General features: G+C 39.0%; 1 protein-coding gene across 3 annotated transcripts in view; it reads left to right on the forward strand.

The window, feature by feature from the left end:
- Window positions 1–21,270, forward strand: part of LAMA2 (laminin subunit alpha 2) — a 580,308-nt gene that overhangs the window by 264,113 nt on the left and 294,925 nt on the right. For all 3 annotated transcript variants that reach the window (XM_041737419.1, XM_041737425.1, XM_041737408.1), the window contains exon 12: window positions 139–312. In XM_041737419.1, the coding sequence (XP_041593353.1) occupies window positions 139–312 (174 nt within the window). The remainder of the gene's footprint in view (window positions 1–138; window positions 313–21,270) is intronic.

Genomic DNA, 21,270 nt, shown 5'->3' on the forward strand with positions numbered 1-21,270 from the left:
CCTATTTTTCTAAACTTTTATTGTTTTTTTTTTTAATTTCCAAAAAATGGACACCATATGTCCTGTGAAAGAGAAAGAAGTCAAGGTGGTTTTTGGTTTTGTTTTTCCGAAGTGAGACGATTGTGTGTTTTCTTGAAGATACAAGACATGCGTGGCTGGTACCTGACTGACATCTCTGGCCACATTCGAGTGGCTCCGCAGCAGGAGGACGTGGACCCACCTCAGCAGATCAGCGTTAGCAGTCTGGAGGCCCACCGTGCCCTGCCACAGGGCTACTACTGGAGCGCCCCAGCCCCGTACCTGGGGAACAAAGTAAGTCCATATGGTGCTGGCTTCTTGCTACTTTGCTTTAGCCAATCAATAACGAGAACGGGTTTTGATAAATATTTTTTTAAAGAAAACTCAGAACAAATTCATGACACGGTGAGTTGCCAGAGGCAACTGAGTCCGCTTACATTGGATATTTCTCCTAGGTCCTGTGGGGGGAGTATGTATACCAAAAGTAATGTGCTCCAGCATCCCGCATGTATAGTTGGTGTTCTATGCTAACTTTTTTTTTTTTTTTTGGCAATTTCCAAGTCATTTTTATGCTAATTCTTTGTATGAATGAATGAACTAATGAAGGTTCTGGGATATTATTGTAAAACCTCAAAGATAGTTTTGTGAAACAAATTATGAATATTGCAAGAATATTTGTTCTTGAAATAGCTGTTTTTCTAGAGTTGTCTGCGGTAGGATACTTACTGAATTTTTCCTCATCCTTTTCTATTTCATTTCAAAGCTGATCTTCAAGACAGCTAGTTTTTCTACCTTGTATGAATGTTAATTGGAAATGAGATTTATTATATAACTAACTTACTGCTTGCCATGAAGCTTATGTAAACAACATACTTCCTGGAGCTCAAGAAGAAAACTTACCCTGGAAGAAATGCCAGATTGAAAGCACATTTGTTTTAAAGCCCACTCATACATATAGAAAAACATACACAGATAAACAAATGTAGCAGCCTCAGAAATGCAGGTGGTTTTTGTTGTTTTATTTTGTGGATTAACTCTATCTAGATGAGGGCCATGGCTTTTATCATTTTATCTTATTTTGCCTAAGAATTTGGAAAACTTATTTTGGAATTTCAAAAGAATTCAGAAAAATTTGGAAATGAAATTTGATATAGTAATTCTAAATGATCTGCTCGTCCTGCGAAAGTTAGTACCTTATCAGCTGATACTTAAATTACCTAATCACACCAGAAAGTGCAATGGTCACAGAAAAATCCCTTACAAATTGATGCTATGTAAGCCTCTAAGTTTTCACCTATAAGAATGTAGTGTTGCTTTTGAAGAAATCTTCACTGATTAAACAAACAAAATATATTTATTGTTAGTAGTTCTCTTGTGTGGCATGTGAGTATCAAGAAAAACTTAGTAGTTCACATCTTATTCAGTGAATGGGAACTGGTGGTTTTAGCTGATTAAGAAAAAAATATATATAACTAGTGGCTAGTTTCTTATTTTTAGCAGACTTCTAAAATCTATTATGAAAAATGTGTTAATGAATAAAACACGGTTTTCAGTGAACGTGTACTTTAAAAGAGACAGTGTATTTTGCATAAAATTCTACAGCTGTAATAAAAATCCAATTAAACTTGTATTTGTGAGGCCTTTTTACAACAAGAAGTCATTCTATCCTGTTCTATTTTGGAACCTCTTGTATTCCCAACAAGAATAAAATAGCACATAAGACCTGAATACCTACGGCTTAAAATTGCCCCCCTCCCCGAAAGATAAATATATAAACTCTCAAATTGTTTGCCTCTGCTCTGAGGAATTCAGAGAAGAGCCTTGGGTCAAAATTGGATGAGTTTCAGAGGTCAGACTTTTCTTACAGTGGCGAAATTTATTTAAGAAGAGCTTAGAATAGAATATTCTTTACCGCCTTTTCCATATTTTTTCTTTGGTCATATGCTTTTTCTTTCTGTTGGCTGAAAATCAAACTGACATAAGGAAAGCAAGCAAATGGGATATTAAATAGCACCAGAGCAAAGAATTTGGACATCCTGTTCATAGTTGTTGGTGCCCAAAGATAACTTCCTTTATCCTGGCTGAACTGTTTCTTATAACCTCCCACAAGGAAGCACTTCATATTCCCCCACAGATCATTTTCACATCAAAAAGCTGTGCTTGTCCGGGCTTCACTTTCCACTCCGTGAACAAAGTAATGGTAACAGGGTGTGCAAATTGTTTGAATATGGAAGACATTTTTTAATGTAATGTGGAAGCCCTTGGTGGTTTACTGTCAGATATCTCAGTATGAATGAAACAATTTGCCTTAATAACTGAACCATATAAATTTTTGATACTACAATAATACTGCACGCTCTCACAAATTACCACAGTACATCTTAACTGCCATGTCACATCACGTAAATTATAGTCATGATGACATGCTTAGCTTGGTTGATTTAATATCCTGCTAAGGAAATGGAAAATTGTAGGGCCTTGTTTGTAAATTCAATAAAGCCACTTTTCTAAATAGTCGAGGCTAAATTCTTTACCAGTAATTGCTGTTCAAATCAGAGCCATTGCCAGAATCTGACAGAAATAGTATATCAAGAAACTAGTGCATCTGCTTAGATACTGAATTTCATTTACATCCATGACCAGGAGGCAGCGGGTATATCATCCCTCCTCCGCTTTTTTAGTGTTAATTCCTAAGTCAAAAAAATATTTATGGGATGCTATTAGCTTCGCTAAATATTTGTATAACCAATTTTCAAACATTTTCCAAATCACTTGGTTGTAAGGCTACTTACAACAGAAGGAAGATGTGCCGTGCATATTCTTTGATAATGAAGATGCCACATGCCACTCTTTCTTTTTTTAGGAACCTGACTCCAAATAATGAAACTGCTTCCACACAGGAGGCACTTTGCCGACACAGAGGTGCACCCGATTGTGATAAAACTCAAGCACACTAGCCAATTTAGCTGAATATTTCTGATCCTAAGAAACATTTTTATGGACTGCAGAGCCCCTTTGGAGTCATGAGGCACATGTAACTGAATGTGTATTGGGCAGGGTGCGGGAGGCAGTCAATGAGGCCCGGAAAAACTTAGCACATTATTATACGGCCCATCTGAACATCTCCACTATCTCAGTTATGAGTTAATTCCTCAATAACAATCTTGAAAATATTTTTTCTCACATGTGAGTGAATATTTAGCACAATTGGCACAATCAAGTGTTAATTTCCCCTTACCCCTTGCTCTAGAGAGTCAAAGAGGATTAAGTCGGGCACCCACAGGGTTGTACTAGGCAGCATTTCATTTTCAAAATGCTTGGCAAATGTTAATGCTTGGTTGTAGGGCATTGGTTTAAGCCTGGAACTAGACAGGAGTGGAAAGAGCTAGAAGGACTGCATCCTGCTGGTTTGCTACAGGCTACAGCTATTCAGAAACAGTTTGGGTATTTCAGAGTTGGAATAATTTACTGCTTTAGTAAACTAAGTGCTATTGGAACATGGAAATAGTCATTTACGTAAAGTTACCCTAGTGGTCTGAAATAGTTAGTGCAGCTTCCAAAAACCATTCTCTCCGCATCTGCAGAGTTCCCTGAGAATCTGGCTTGGCCTGTCTGCTCTTCCCACATTACCATTAAGGTTTACAATCCTGTCTCTGAGCATTATTAAATTAATCTTATGTGATTTGTTCTTTACAGAACAATGCTTATTTTCTACAAAAAAAAAAAATGCTTGTTTTCTACTACGTTGCCTTTTTGTTTCCAGCTTAGATAAGGTTTTTTTTTTTTTTTTTTGAGAAGCTTTTAAATTGCTTCATGTGGGTGCCAAGAATACCTATAGCCTAGCTTAAGATGCACATTATGAGTCTGCTGACAAAATAGCATCTGGCTTCCAAAAGTAAGCTCTGGTACTTCTTTGTTGTGCTTGCTTGACTTTCAGTTCTGTCTCTCAGATCTCAAATTGAAGCTGTGGATTTGAAAGAGATTGATGCTTGAGATTCAGAGGACAGGGTCGTTCTTGTCACTTAAAAGGAGCTCAACGAACACTTTGTGATTAATGCTACATGCTTAACAACAACAAAAGTAGTTTTGCTTAGTTTGTTCAGAAATGACTCTTGACTTAGGACTTATATCAGGTTGAGAAATGACTTCAGACCTGGTTAAAAAAAATTAAAAACGAATAAGCAGGATCTAATCTCCTTTAAAAGCGTAATGTGTATTTGTGACTTCTAATTATTCAAAAGCAAAGGTCAGACCTGATCCTGCATCCTTAACTTCCTCCAGTTCAAGCCTTGGATTAAATGGATTAATTAAGAAGGTATTGTGTAGTGGAGATGGCATGGCCAAAAAGGTAAATAGGACAAATTGACTGTGATTGAATTTTTATTTCATAAATCAGATCTCATTAAGAATAAATTGGTAATAGAGTAGTATCTAGAAGACTTGCTGCCTACAACCAACCAAATGCATTGTTAGAGGTACATTAAAAAATATATTTATTAAAAAACAAAAACAAAAAAAGTCGAGAAGTTACTTGTTGCCTGTGGTGATGGTAAAGTCAACTATGCAAAATTATCCCACCTACAAGGACTCAAGATCGAACGTATTTATCTCTCAAACTTACCTAACCTTATCATAATAGTATCTTGATATTTTTCCTAAATAAATATATAGAGCACTAATTCTAACATTGCAAATTATTACGTTAAAAAAACATTTTAATATTCATATGCATCATTCTGTTTGCAGCACCTTATAATGAAGTACAATGGGGACAAAGATCAGTTTTTTACAGTTGAGCAACTAAACATGAATCAAGTAGGGGAGGATTCAGTTTAATAGCAATTGGTGGGAACAATTAAAGAGTTGACTTAACAGTAATATCAATCTCAGTTAACTTTGGGTTATGGTTACCAACAAAAGTAATCAATGGCTACATTGGTAGGAGTTTACTGATCAGGTGCAGGGACGTAATAGTTATATAGATTCTGCACAAAACATGTCCCCTAAATACTCAACTTATGAATTTATGTTTTCAGTTATGTTAAAATACATGACTAAGGTTATCAGCTGATAAGCCAAGATATCCCAGTTAGTAAAACAGCCAGGACTGGGATCCAGATGTGTCTATCCCTTTTCTACTAGTTATTTTTCCATTCAGTTATGTTCATTAGTACTTGTAAGGCATTTGGCTTTGGAATAGAAATGCTTGAGCAGCTTATCCAAAGGAAAGCATAAGAAAGGAAACAATACAGAAATGAAATTTAAGAAATGCAAATTAATGAAATAGAAAACAAATATTAATAGAGAGGCCACAAGCCAAAAAAATTTACTTAAAATATTGTATTTATTTATTCATGAGAGTCCCAGAGAGAGAGGCAGAGACACAGGCAGAGGGAGAAGCAGGCTCCATGCAGGAAGCCCGATGTGGGACTAGATCCCAGGACCTCGGGATCTGACCTGAGCCGAGGGCAGATGCTTACCCACTGAGTCACCCAGGCGCCCCACTTTTTAAAGAATTGCAAAGCTCTAGAAAGACTAATAGAAAAAAAAGTGGGTAAAGAGACACATAAATGATAGAAATGTAAATATGGACATAACTAAAATTACTTCAGAAAATTTTATAAAAAGAAAATCATGCTGAAGGTGAGGGAAGTCAGGACCCAGGGGATGAAGCCATTTTCCTGTAGTCATATGGTTAGAAGTGGTCTATGCACATGCTTGGCCACTTGTCCCATTAGGGGGGCCAGGGCACCTTTAGGAAACTGATCAGATCTGAAAGAGGCTGGGACGCCTGGGGCCTCAGCGATTGAACATCTGCTTTGGCTCAGGGCGCCGTCCCGGAGCACAGGAGCGCAGGATCGAGTCCCACATCAGCTGCCTCGAGGAGCCTGCTTCCCCCTCTGTCTGTGTCTCTGCCTCTCTCTCTCTATGTCTCTCGTGAGTAAATAAATAAAATCCTTTAAAAAAAAAAAATCTGAAAGAAGCTGCAAGAATAGAAAAAAAAAGAAAATCATTAAAACTTTGCACACAATAAATTTAATTACTCATAAAATAAGTATATTTCTAGAATAATAAAAATTAATAACCCTGATTCCAAGGGAAAACCCCTGAAAGTCATATGAACATTAAAACAATAGAATCAGTAGTCAAGAAAATCTTCCCAGTTAGATGCCATCAGGTCTGTTTTGTTTACAAGTGATTTCAATCACTATTCAAACTTAAAGAATCTTTTCTAGAGAACAGAATCATGGGGATTACTCCATAAGTAATTTAATGTGACTCGGTGGGCTTGATATCAAACCTTCGAGGGAGATATAAAAAGGAAATCCCTACCTAAAGTCACTCATGCAAATAGATTCTAAACAAAGCATAAACAATCTGAATTTGTAATATATAAAAATGGCAAAACAAAATGGGCCAACTTGCTCCTATCGTTAGAGTTCAGGTTGGTTTAATTCAGAAAATCAGCTTAAGTAATTGGCCATATTGACTGACTAAAAAAGAGAGAAAAATAAAATGATCTCCATGGATGCAGAAAAAGAAATAGACAAAATTAACGATTCATGATGTTTTAAAAAATGTGCAAACTAAGATAGGAAAGGTACCTCTTTAGCTGATGAAGAGTGTCTCCACAAAGAGGAATAGTAAATACTTAATATAAAACATTGAAAGACTACTTTAAGGTTATGAGACAGTTTTCACTGTGATCACTTTTATGTAATATTGTACTAGAAGATCTAGACATTGCAATATGATAGGAAATAAAAGATAGAGAAATTGGAAGGTAAGGAAAACCCCCCACACTTGTAGATGGTAGAAGTATCTGCTTTACAAACTCAAAAGATGAAATATTAATAAGCGAATCAAAAGGGGAACCGTATACAAAATTAACTTATGAAAATCAATTATATATTTCTTTATATCAGCAAAGATCAGTTAAAAATACTTTTTAAAAAAATATTTCATTTTTTAAAAAATATTACATTTGAGATAGACTGAGGGTAAAAGAGAGCACGAACCAAGGGGCAGAGGGAGAGGGATAAGCAGACTTCTCACCAATCAGGGAGCCCAATGCAAGACTCAATCCCAGGACCGTGGCTTCATGACCTGAGTGGAAGGCAGACACTTAACCGACTGAGACTCCCAGGGGCCCCAAAATACTTTTAAAATTAGTCCTTTACAATAGCAATAAATATTAAAAATACCAGTGATTAAACTTATATGGAAAAAGCAAAGGACCAAGAATAAGCTGAGGAAATTTAAAACAAAAACTGGAGAGTTTTTAATCAAAACTTTTCTGATATAAACACAACTTATTTTAAAAATATATAATAATTAAGACACAAGGCTATGGGTGTGAAAAAAGATAAAAATACAAAATACATAAAGTGGAACTGAGAGGGATGCCTGAGTGCCTCAGTCCGTTAAGCATAGGACTTAATTTTGGTTCAAATCATGATCTCAGGGTTGAGGGATTGAGCCCTGTGTTTGGATTGGCGCCTAGTGGGGAGTCTTCTTGAGGAATCTCCCTCCCTTTCTCCATTTGCCTCTCCCTTTGCTTGCACCCTCTCTCTCTTTCTCTCTCTCTCAAATAAATAAATAAATCTTTTAAAAAACAAACTGAGAAAACAGCCCAGAAATACCCTATGGATACTTGATTTTTAACAAAATAGACTTTGCAGATAATAATAATAATAGGATAGACCATGTAGTAAATGCTCCTCATACATTGATTATCTAAAGACAGAGAGGAAAAAAAAACCTCTGCATCCCTATCTCACATTATACATAAAAATAAATTCTGGTTGAAGCAAAGACTATAATTTCAAAAACCATTCTTAAAAAAGCTTATAAAAACTAATACATTGGAATTTTTGCTTCTTTTTTTTTTTAATTAATTTTTATTGGTGTTCAATTTACCAACATACAGAAAAACACCCAGTGCTCATCCCGTCAAGTGTCCACCTCAGTGCCCGTCACCCCTTCCCCTCCAACACCCGCCCTCCTCCCCTTCCACCACCCCTAGTTCGTTTCCCCGAGTTAGGAGTCTTTATGTTCTGTCTCCCTTCCTGATATTTCCCAACATTTCTTCTCCCTTCCTTTATATTCCCTTTCACCATTATTCATATTCCCCAAATGAATGAGAACATACACTGTTTGTCCCTCTCCGACTGACTTATTTCACTCAGCATAATACCCTCCAGTTCCATCCACGTTGAAGCAAATGGTGGGTATTTGTCGTTTCTAATTGCTGAGTAATATTCCATTGTATACATAAACCACATCTTCTTTATCCATTCATCTTTCGATGGACACCGAGGCTCCTTCCACAGTTTGGCTATTGTGGCCATTGCTGATAGAAACATCGGGGTGCAGGTGTCCCGACGTTTCATTGCATCTGAATCTTTGAGGTAAATCCCCAACAGTGCAATTGCTGGGTCGTAGGGCAGGTCTATTTTTAACTCTTTGAGGAACCTCCACACAGTTTTCCAGAGTGGCTGCACCAGTTCACATTCCCACCAACAGTGTAAGAGGGTTCCCTTTTCTCCGCATCCTCTCCAACATTTGTGGTTTCCTGCCTTGTTAATTTTCCCCATTCTCACTGGTGTGAGGTGGTATCTCATTGTGGTTTTGATTTGTATTTCCCTGATGGCCAGTGATGCAGAGCATTTTCTCATGTGCATGTTGGCCATGTCCATGTCTTCCTCTGTGAGATTTCTCTTCATGTCTTTTGCCCATTTCATGATTGGATTGTTTGTTTCTTTGGTGTTGAGTTTAATAAGTTCTTTATAGATTTTGGAAACTAGCCCTTTATCTGATATGTCATTTGCAAATATCTTCTCCCATTCTGTAGGTTGTCTTTTAGTTTTGTTGACTGTATCCTTTGCTGTGCAAAAGCTTCTTATCTTGATGAAGTCCCAATAGTTCATTTTTGCTTTTGTTTCTTTTGCCTTTGTGGATGTATCTTGCAAGAAGTTACTGTGGCCAAGTTCAAAAAGGGTGTTGCCTGTGTTCTTCTCTAGGATTTTGATGGAATCTTGTCTCACATTTAGATCTTTCATCCATTTTGAGTTTATCTTTGTGTATGGTGAAAGAGAGTGGTCCAGTTTCATTCTTCTGCATGTGGATGTCCAATTTTCCCAGCACCATTTATTGAAGAGACTGTCTTTCTTCCAATGGATAGTCTTTCCTCCTTTATCGAATATTAGATGACCGTACATTTCAGGGTCCACTTCTGGGTTCTCTATTCTGTTCCATTGATCTATGTGTCTGTTTTTGTGCCAGTACCACACTGTCTTGATGACCACAGCTTTGTAGTACAACCTGAAATCTGGCATTGTGATGCCCCCAGATATGGTTTTCTTTTTTAAAATTCCCCTGGCTATTCGGGGTCTTTTCTGATTCCACACAAATCTTAAAATACTTTGTTCTAACTCTCTGAAGAAAGTCCATGGTATTTTGATAGGGATTGTATAAATTGCCCTGGGTAACATTGACATTTTTACAATATTAATTCTGCCAATCCATGAGCATGGAATATTTTTCCATCTCTTTGTGTCTTCCTCAATTTCTTTCAGAAGTGTTCTATAGTTTTTAGGGTATAGATCTTTTACCTCTTTGGTTAGGTTTATTCCTAGGTATCTTATGCTTTTGGGTGCAATTGTAAATGGGATTGACTCCTTAATTTCTCTTTCTTCAGTCTCATTGTTAGTGTATAGAAATGCCATTGATTTCTGGGCATTGATTTTGTATCCTGCCACGCTACCAAATTGCTGTATGAGTTCTAGCAATCTTGGGGTGGAGTCTTTTGGGTTTTCTATGTAGAGTATCATGTCATCGGCGAAGAGGGAGAGTTTGACTTCTTCTTTGCCAATTTGAATGCCTTTAATGTCTTTTTGTTGTCTGATTGCTGAGGCGAGGACTTCCAGAACTATGTTGAACAGCAGTGGTGAGAGTGGACATCCCTGTCTTGTTCCTGATCTTAGGGGAAAGGCTCCCAGTGCTTCCCCATTGAGAATGATATTTGCTGTGGGCTTTTCGTAGATGGCTTTTAAGATGTCGAGGAAAGTTCCCTCTATCCCAACACTCTGAAGGGTTTTGATCAGGAATGGATGCTGTATTTTGTCAAATGCTTTCTCTGCATCTAATGAGAGGATCATATGGTTCTTGGTTTTTCTCTTGCTGATATGATGAATCACATTGATGGTTTTACGAGTGTTGAACCAGCCTTGTGTCCCAGGGATAAATCCTACTTGGTCATGGTGAATAATTTTCTTAATGTGTTGTTGGATCCTATTGGCTAGTATCTTGTTGAGAATTTTTGCATCCATGTTCATCAGGGATATTGGTCTGTAATTCTCCTTTTTGGTGGGGTCTTTGTCTGGTTTCGGATTTAAGGTGATGCTGGCCTCATAGAACGAATTTGGAAGTACTCCGTCTCTTTCTATCTTTCCAAACAGCTTTAGTAGAATAGGTATGATTTCTTCTTTAAACGTTTGATAGAATTCCCCTGCGAAGCCATCTGGCCCTGGACTTCTGTGTCTTGGGAGGTTTTTGATGACTGCTTCAATTTCCTCCCTGGTTATTGGCCTGTTCAGGTTTTCTATTTCTTCCTGCTCCAGTTTTGGTAGTTTGTGGCTTTCCAGGAATGTGTCCATTTCTTCTAGATTGCCTAATTTATTGGCGTACAGCTGTTCATAATATGTTTTTAAAATCGTTTGTATTTCCTTGGTGTTGGTAGTGATCTCTCCTTTCTCATTCATGATTTTATTAATTTGAGTCTTCTCTCTCTTCTTTTTAATAAGGTTGGCTAATGGTTTATCTATCTTATTAATTCTTTCAAAGAACCAACTCCTGGTTCTGTTGATCTGTTCCACAGTTCTTTTGGTCTCGATATCATTGAGTTCTGCTCGAATTTTAATTAACTCTCTTCTTCTGCTGGGGGTGGGGTCTATTTGTTGCTTTTTCTCTAGTTCCTTTATGTGTAAGGTGAGCTTTTGAATTTGAGATCTTTCCAGTTTTTGAATGGATGCTTGTATTGCGATGTATTTCCCCCTCAGGACTGCTTTTGCTGCATCCCAAAGATTTTGAACGGTTGTATCTTCATTCTCATTAGTTTCCATGAATCTTTTCAATTCTTCCTTAATTTCCTGGTTGACCTTTTCATCTTTTAGCAGGATGGTCCTTAACCTCCATGTGTTTGTGGTCCTTCCATACTTCTTGTTGTGATTAAGTTCTAATTTCAAGGCATTATGGTCTGAGAATATACAAGGGACTATCCCGATCTTTTGGTATCGGTTCAGACCCGATTTGTGACCCAGTATGTGGTCTATTCTGGAGAAAGTTCCATGCACTTGAGAAGAATGTGTATTCAGTTGAGTTTGGATGTAAAGTTCTGTAGATATCTGTGAAATCCATCTGGTCCAGTGTATCATTTAAAGCTCTCGTTTCTTTGGAGATGTTGTGCTTAGAAGACCTATCCAGGGTAGAAAGAGCTAGATTGAAGTCACCAAGTATAAGTGTATTATTATCAAGGTATTTCTTGAGTTTGGTTATTAATTGGTTTAAATATTTGGCAGCTCCCACATTCGGGGCATATATATTGAGGATTGTTAAGTCCTCTTGTTGGATAGATCCTTTGAGTATGAGATAGTGTCCCTCTTCATCTCTCACTATAGTCTTTGGGGTAAATTTTAATTTATCTGATATAAGGATGGCAACCCCTGCTTTCTTTTGAGGATCATTTGAATGGTAAATGGTTCTCCAACCTTTTATTTTCAGGTTGTAGGTGTCCTTCTGTCTAAAATGAGTCTCTTGTAGACAGCAAATAGATGGGTCCTGCTTTTTTATCCAGTCTGAAACCCTGCGCCTTTTGATGGGGTCATTAAGCCCGTTCACGTTCAGAGTTACTATTGATAGATAGGAGTTTAGTGTCATCATATCTATTCAGTCCTTGTTTTTGTGGATTGTTCCACTGAACTTCTTCTTAAAGGGGAATTTTAAGAGTCCCCCTTAAAATTTCTTGCAGAGCTGGTTTGGAGGTCACATATTCTTTCAGTTCCTGCCTGTCTTGGAAGCTCTTTATCTCTCCTTCCATTTTGAATGAAAACCTTGCTGGGTAAAGTATTCTTGGTTGCATGTTCTTTTCATTTAGGACCCTGAATATATCCTGCCAGCCCTTTCTGGCCTGCCAGGTCTCTGTGGAGAGGTCTGCTGTTACCCTAATATTCCTCCCCATAAAAGTCAGGGACTTTTTTTCTCTTGCTGCTTTAAGGATCTTCTCCTTATCTTTGCAATTTGCAAGCTTCACTATTAAATGTCGAGGTGTCGAACGGTTTTTGTTGATTTTAGGGGGGATCTCTCTATTTCCTGGATCTGAATGCCTGTTTCCCTTCCCAAATTAGGAAAGTTTTCAGCTAGGATTTGTTCAAATACATATTCTGGCCCTCTGTCCCTTTCCGCGCCCTCAGGAACCCCAATTAAACGTAGGTTTTCCTTCCTCAGGCTGTCATTTATTTCCCTTAATCTATCCTCATGATCTTTTAATTGCTTGTCTCTTTTTTCCTCAGTTTCCCTCTTTGCCATCAACTTGTCTTCTATGTCACTCACTCGTTCTTCGACCTCGTTAACCCTCGTCGTTAGGACTTCTAGCTTGGATTGCATCTCATTTAATTGATTTTTAATTTCTGCCTGATTGGATCTAAATTCTGCAGTCATGAAGTCTCTTGAGTCCTTTATGGGTTTTTCTAGAGCCACCAGTAGCTGTAAAATAGTGCTTCTGAATTGGCTTTCTGACATTGAATTGTAATCCATATTTTGTAACTCTGTGGGAGAGTGGGCTGTTTCTGATTCTTTTTTTTGAGGTGAGGTTTTCCTTCTAGTCATTTTGCTCAGTGCAGAGTGGCCAAAAACAAGTTGTATTGGGAAAAGGAGAAAAAGAGAGAGAAGGAAAGAAAAGAGAAAAAGAAAAAAGAGAATGAAGAAAAAAAAGGGAAAAAGAGAAGAAAAAGAAAGAAAGGAGAAAAAAGAAAAAAAGGGGGGGGTGGGGGAAGCAATCAGAAATCAAGAAGAGAAAAAAAAGCACAAAACAAAAAAAAAAAAAAAAAAAAAAAACAAAAACAAAACACGGGGGAGTATCTTCCGATTCTGTATACTTTAAGTCCCTTGACTTCCCTTGGAACTGGTCCGTGTCGCTGGTCTTCTGGGGGAGGGGCCTGCTGTGCTGATTCTCAGGTGTTGGCACTTGGGGGAGCTGCTCTGCCCCTGCCTGGTGCAGGGCTCGGTGGGGGTTGTTTACCCCGTGAGGCCCCGTGAGGAAGCCACAGTGGCGGGGGCAGCTCTGGGACCCTGGAGTCAGCTCCCGCAGTAGCTCCGGGGCTCTCCTTCTGCAGGGCCTGGGGGCTCCGGGGCGGGGCCGCTGATCTGCTCAGTTCCAGGCAGGAGCGTCCTTGCTGTCCTGGGCCCTCCCGGCCTCTGCCTGTCCCGGGGAAGGCCGGATCCTGGGCTGTGTCCCGGCGCCCTGTGCTCCGGGGCCTGCGCTGTTGGATTCGCGCTCCCGCCCCGCAGTCCCCTCCGCGGAGCCGCCGTCCGAGCCCCTCCGAGCTGTTCCCGGAGCCGCGCAGCCCCCTCCGCGGAGCCGCCGCCCGAGCCCCTCCGAGCTGTTCCCGGAGCCGCGCAGCCCCCTCCGCGCGGAGCTTCTTCCTCCGCCCGAGCCGCCGCCGCTGAGCTGTTCCCGGAGCCCCGCAGCCCCCTCCGCGGAGCCGCAGCCCGAGCCCCTCCGAGCTGTTCCCGGAGCCGCGCCGCCCCCTCCGCGGAGCTTCTTCCTCTGCCCGAGCCGCCGCCGCTGAGCTGTTCCCGGAGCCCCGCAGCCCCCTCCGCGGAGCCGCCGCCCGAGCCCCTCCGAGCTGCTCCGGGTCCCGCCGAGCGCTGCAGCCCTTAGGGAGCTCGGCGCATCTCCGGGGCGCAGTTCCTCTGTTACTGTCCCAGGGAGCCCGAGGGCATCCCCGCCTTTCTGGGGATCCTGCTCCAATTCCCCGGGAGCCCCTTTCCGCGGGGAAGGTTGGTGCAGCTCCTGCTCCTCCGGGACGGGGCTCTCCTGTCCTGGGGACACTCGCCCCGGCCTCAGCCCGGCTCCTCGCGGGGCCCCTCCCCCTTGGAGGCCTTTTGTTCCTTTATTTCTTTTTCCCCGTCTTCCTACCTTGATAGAAGCGCGAACTCTTCGCACTGGAGCGTTCCAGATGGTCTCTCTTTAAATCTCAGGCCGAATTCGTAGATTTTCAGGATGATTGGATGGTTTTCTAGGTAATTTGTTGAGGACAGGTGACCTGGAGACCCTACTCTTCCGCCATCTTGCCTGTTTTCAAAAAACGGAATTTTTGCTTCTGATAATAATTGAATGATAGAATCTCAATTTACCTACCTGCTTTTTTTTTTTTTTTTTTTACCCAACTGCTTCAAATAAGAAAACTTGAGAAAAAGTACGAAACAATTTTTAGACACTAGACAACAAATAGTATAGGGTCTTGATCCCTGAGAAAAGAGAAACAAAATAAAGTGAAGCTTACGACTGTCCCGGATTATTGCCTGGGTTCAGTTCCAAGTGGATGGAGGATAAACATCAGGTCTGAAAGATGGAGATTGAAGGTCAAGGAAGCTAGAAATTGTGGGACAGGATATCAGAGAAGAGGGATATGGGGCAAGAGAGGGAGAGAGAAAGAGAGACAGAGAGAGAGAAAGAGAGAGACAGAGACAGAGATCTGTAAAGGTATAAGGGAGACCTCCAGCCTGGCTGAGTATTGAGTTGGATGGGAGAAGACCACCTGAGGCTGGTGAAAGAAAAACCAGTATGTAGCAAGAGAAACAATTCCTGGAACTAACACAGAGCTGGTAAAAGTTCATTTTCCCACCACCTAACATGGAACATCTTCATAAAAGGGAGGACCTCAGATAAAGTACTCAGAGAGTATTGTCTCAGTAGAGGGGTTAAATTAGCCTGAGATCAAAGGAGGCTCTAAATTCACCCTAACGAATCTTAAAAGCAAACTTTAAAAGAAATCAACTTGTTCCAAGTGAATTAACAGCACGCCAGAACAAAGTCCAAAACTGATTAATTACAACAAAATCCAACACCCAAAAATGTAAAATTCAGCATGTCTGGCATCAGATCAAAAATTACTGGGTCTATAAACAAGCCTGGGCATATGAACCATAACCAGGAGGAAAATCAGTTCGTGAAAACGGACTGAAAAATGGTAAGAAAATCATGCCAACGTATATCTAAATTGTAAAAGAAAGAAGAAAGAAAGAGAAAGAAAGAAAAAGAAAAGAAAAGAAAAGAAAGAAAAGAAAAGAAAAGAAAAGAAAAGAAAAGAAAAGAAAAGAAAAGAAAAAGAGGGAGACCAAGAGAAAATCTTAAAAGCAGCCAGAGGAAAAAAGGTACAACATGTACAGAAGAACAGAGATAAGAAAGAAGATTCTTATCAGACATGATGTGAACTAGAATATAGTACACAGATATTTTAAAATATCCGAGGGAAAAGAAACAACAACATACAAGAAAAGTTAGTCCAAAATTCTTTAGCAGGCCAAAAATTCTTGAAAAGGAAGGCAAACAAAGAGTTTTTCAGAGAAATAAAAGCTGAACTACTTTTTCAAAAACAAATCTGCACTGGGAGAAATGTAGAAAGTTCTTCTGGTGAAAGGAATGTGATGCCAGATGGGAATTTGTCCCTACAAAACAAAATTAAGAGTATCTAAAACAGTATAAAATAATGTTTTGATTGCCACCTAACACACGACCTCAGGCTAGTCATCCCTTTAGCCGTAGGCTTAACACAGTGGCTACTGAGTAATAAGACACACAGACTTGAAATAGAATTTCAAGTACTCTTTGTATACAATTTTCTTTGAAATTATAAAGAAAAGACTATGCCATAATAAGAACGAGAAAGTTCTTCTTTCTTCAACCCCCATTCCTCATTTCAAAACTAAAGAAAGCAAAATCACCACCAATTTGAGTTTCAATCCAATCTTTATGTAAAACTACATTTTTTTCTATTTCTTTGTTAACACTTTATGCTGTGTGGTCTGTGCTGCTCTGTGGAAAACCTTGGGGAACCGATCCATTGCTGATTCGGATACTGGTGGGACAAATTCCCAATATTCTTTGTAGGGCAGTGTTAGGCCATTTTGGAACTTTTCTTATCCAGAATGTTCTTTATATAGTGGGTTTTTTTGTTTACTGTTGCTGGTTCATAGTGGAAAGGACAAATTTGTAGGGAAAGGGCAAGTTTGTAGGAAGACAGATACTTGTGAGGGGAAGATGCCATAAAGACAGAGAGAAGATGACCATCTATACACCAAGGGCAGAAATCTGGAACAGCTTCTTCCTTCACAGCCCTTGGAAGAGACCAATGATCAAGGCTGACACCTTGATCATTGACTAGCAAACTCCTACATTATTTTCTTTATTCATTTTCATGAGAATCGATTGAAAGGGTCTAATTAAGTAAGGAGAAGTCACAGTTCGTTATTTTTAGTGTTCTGGTCCTTATGCCTTTCACAGATCTGATTCAAATTCCAGATATATCTACCTTATTAGTTTTATGATCTTGGACACATCCCATAATTTAGTTGAGTCTCATTATCTGCAAAATGAGAGTTCCAGCCTCAGAATTGTGCAAAGCCCTCTAAAATGCCCTGAGCGCTCAGAAGCTGTTCAATAAATGCCAATTTCTGCATGACTTTCTAGAGTTGTGCATTGTAGGAATTTATATTGAGGTAGCCTATACCAGTTAAAGACATTTGTTGAAGAACACTTTGTCCCCTATTTACTGCTGTCTGATAGAGCATCTGGTGGTGGTAAGGGACAAGATATAATTAAAGATAAAAATGGACAATCACAGAGAGTTAATTTTAGCAAGTCAGTAGATCATTGACTTAAGTAGAAGCTTTGCAGATGTGAAAAAATTAGATCAGTTAGCTAGCTTTTTGAGAAACCTGCAGAATGTTTTGTACTTTATCTTGAAGGTACCAAAATAAAGCTAACAATCATCACTTCCAGTCTTCCAAACAAATGACCTGATGAGTATCTCCCTCTTCCCACTTCACTGAAGGCCTAGTAGGTAAAAGAATTTGCAATTTCTGCCCACCAGTAACTGATTAAAGAAGTAAATTTTCTAAGTGTGATAAACACAGTCAACACCCTACAGCTATGTCAGTAAGGTGGTCATTAAGATAGATCTAATGAGACTGGTATCCTTATAAAAAGGGAAAATTTGGAGACAGACCCTCATATGGGGAGAATGCCGATGGGAACAAGACGACAGCCAGCTACAAACCAGAGAGGGACACCTGAAACACAGCCTCTCCCATAGCCTCGGGAGAACCAACCCGACTAACACCATAATTTAGGACTTCTGGCCTCCAGAACTGTGAGATGATGGATTTCTGTTGTTTAAGACACTCGGTTTGTTGTACTTTCATATGGCAGCCCTAGCAAACTAATACAAATGATATCAATTCTTTTTTATTTTATTTTTTTGAGGATTTTATTTATTTAAGAGAGAGAGAAATATTTATTTATAAGTAAATAAATATTTATTTATTTATAAGTAAATAAATATTTATTTATTTATAAGTAAATAAATATTTATTTATTTAAGAGCACAAGTGGGAGGAAAAGCAGATAGAGAGGGAGAAGCAGATCCTCTACTGAGCAAGGAGCCCAATGTGGGGCTCCATCCCAGAACTGCGGGATCATGACCCGAGCCGAAGGCAGATGCTTAACCTACTGAGCCACCCAGGTTCCCCTCAATTCTTTCTTAAAATCCCACATTTCCTTACCATAACACACAGCAAACAGAAGGCTAATCTAATACTAAAGAGAGTATCAAAATTGGTGAGAAAGGCCAATTAGTCCAAAATGGGCAATAGATACGAACAGTTCATAGAAAAGGAAATGCATACTGTATGCCTTAAACTTATACAGTAACATGTGCCAATTATTTCTTAGTGAAGCTGGAAAAAAATATAAAACAATGTTCAACCTGACTTATAGTATACCTGGGGGATCATTTGTCATCTATCTTAGGAAAGATAATAAAATGCATAGCATGGAATTACTGAGACTTTAAAAAGACAGAGATCCTGGTCAGTTAAGTGTCCAACCCTCTGTTTCAGCTCAGGTCATGATCTCAGGATCCTGAGGTCGAGCCCCAGGTCAGCCTCTGCCCTCAGCACAGAGTCTGCTTGAAATTCTCTCTCCGCCCCTCCCCCTCATGCGCTCTCTCTCTTTTTCTCTCAAATAAATAAATAAATCTTTTTAAAAAGGCAAAGATCGTTATATATCGGTGGTAAGGATATACATTGATGCAATCCACAAAAACCAATTTAGCAATCTTCACCGAAGTTACAAATACACGAGTGTTAATATATTTCTCTTCTGAAAATTTATCCTACAGGTACATATAAACATGAGAAATGCAAAGTCATTCATTCAAGAATGTCCGTGATGTCCATAAAAATGTTTGTCATTGAAAGACAAATTAAATGAGTTTGGGCACATACATGTTACCAAACACCATAGAACTTTAAATAAGGACAGAAATTATTTGTATGCTAATATGGAATAATCCAAAATACATGGTTAAGCAATTAAACCTGGAAGCAGAATGGTATATATATGACCACCATTTGTGTAAAAAATAGTAGAGAACAAGATAATTATAAGGTTCCTGAGCTATTTTGAGTCACAACTAGCATTTCAATTGGGGTGAGTTTGCCTCCAGAGATTGTGCCCTCTGTGAACAGAATATCATCAAAGATGTAAAATAAAATATTTTAACTAGAACAGCCGTTATTTTTAATTTAATTTGTTATAAACTATTGCTTCTCTATTCTAGACTTTGTTGTAAAAATTACTTCTTGAATGTGATCATTTAACTAAGTATTAAGTGCCCCAGTCCTATGGGCTAAAAATCAATTGGCACGCTTAATTAATCACAGGGGGTGGAATAGCACCGTTATCTCTTCGGATAGTTTCAGGGAATACTGTTATTGTCAGCAGTGCCTCCTAGAGAAGCATAAAGTCCACATTTTTATTGCTGAGGTTTTCTCATCACTTCCAGCAGTGGTAGTTGAGGCAAGCAGGTGCTGTCTTACTTCACTTTTCCCTAAGCTCTTCTTGTGTTACCTGGGTCTGAGATCCCAAGTAGTTGAAATCTGACATTTGCCACATGGAGAAAGGAGCCATGTGATAAGACCCCAATCTGAAATGTGATGAATTATTAAACAAGTAGTTTGTGGGGTGATTGAAAATTACCTGCGAAGGAGCGCTTATCTCCTTGAGGCACGTCGAAAGCTAATGGGATTGAGCCAATTAGACTGACTGTCTCTTCAATGAGTTGTGACCTCCCGATGGTAATAGCTTATTATGATGATAAATGAACCCATCTCTCCAACTGAAGCCTGAGTACACACTTCAGCAGTTTCCTTGAATCATGAGGCCATTACCTTTCAACTTCAGATCGACAGCAGTGACAGCCACAGGAGCAGAGAGCATGCATGACTGGACACAGATGATTGTTTTACTCAGATGAATATATTTACAGCTATTTCCGAAGAAATGGGATCTCCTGTAGGTTGAGTGTTCACACCTGAAATATTTACCATAGGACGTTCCCTTTATTAGGAAGAACTACTTCCTGGCTAACTCATCATTCTGAGATAATCAAGTTTTGCTTCCCCTGCTCACCCACCCTCCCAATCCCCAGTTTCTATTTGCTGTTTTCAGTGTTTGGATTCCTTATTCTTGTTGGTCTCCTGACTGAAGAAAATTTTTGAACAAAAATATTTTCTTACTTTGGAGATGCTTGTAATATACAGATGAGCATCTATGTTTTTAACTTATCAGCATGTATCTTTAATTAATTTAATCTTCTTAAATTCCACAGATTATGTTTCATGTGGGCCAGAGGAATCACTCACACTCTCTTATTTGTAGAGAAAGTTTTTAAAGGTTGTTGGTTTAAGAATCACACAACCGTAAATACTTTAATTTTTGTTTTTTTTTAATTTCAGGAAGTGTCAAATGTCCTTTAAGTAGTTCATGGAGCTTGATAGCAATTTTCTTATTCTGCTGTAGTGAAATTTTGGTTTGCAAAGAATTAGAGGAGAAAGTATTATTTATTGCATCTATAACTAAATACAGTGTTTTAATTCTTCATGAGTATTGCCGACTTCCCAAATATATTCTTTTGAAAAAAAAATCTGTTGACTGAGCAAAATTAAGTTTATGAAGGTACTGCAGTAAGAGGAACACCACCCACCTTGATAGAGCGTTAGTATCTCAAAGGATAAAAATCTGGGGAGGACAGTCACTGGTTTTAGGGGAAAGGTTAGGTAATTTCAAGGTGGTTTTTTCATTGGAGACAATTGGGCAGTTTATGATCCCATAGCCTTGGATTTGTCCAAAGTGAGTGAGGGTGAGATAAGAATCCTGAATCAAGTGTTGAAGAGCATTGGATTAGTCTAAGAGTGAGCCAGCTTAGATGGATCACAGCCCATGAATCAGGTTTTCTTGGAGCTTGTGAGGGGAATGGTTTAAAATAGGGGTTGGGAATTATGCTTGGCACCAGCACTAACACAAGAATAGGGAATTTGTTGGCTTTGGTTCTCACATACAGTAGCTATGTGATCGTAACGTAGTTGATTAGTTTCTCTGTGTCATTGTTTCTTGTGTGTAAAGAGATAGTAATGCCCCCTTCACAGAGTTATTAGAGAGTTATTAATGTATCAGTTATTAAAGTCAGTTATTAAAGTATCTGATAAATAATAAGCACTCGGTATTAGCGATTATTCTTAACTCCAGCTGGGTCTAATTTGAGGTCAGATACTATTCCATTGAAATTTAAGGAAGGCTATACACACAATACACAGGAAGGAAGGAAGGAAGGAAGGAAGGAAGGAAGGAAGGAAGGAAGGAAGGAAGGAAGGAAGAAGAAGAAAGAAAAGAAAAGAAAAGAAAAGAAAAGAAAAGAAAAGAAAAGAAAAGAAAAAAAGAAAGAAAGAAAGAGAAAGAAAGAGAAATGAAAGAAAAAAGAAAGAATAAAAGAAAGAAAGCAGGAAAGGGAAAAGGGTAGAAAGAATCTGTTCATATATATTTAATTTTTAGTGTATTTTAATTCAGAAAGAAACTGTCTATTGGGACCTCTCTCTTTTAGTCCAAATTTATCAAGAAGTGGTCTGGTCTTC

Source organism: Vulpes lagopus, chromosome 2, assembly GCF_018345385.1.
Source record: "Vulpes lagopus strain Blue_001 chromosome 2, ASM1834538v1, whole genome shotgun sequence".
Taxonomy (NCBI): domain Eukaryota; kingdom Metazoa; phylum Chordata; class Mammalia; order Carnivora; family Canidae; genus Vulpes; species Vulpes lagopus.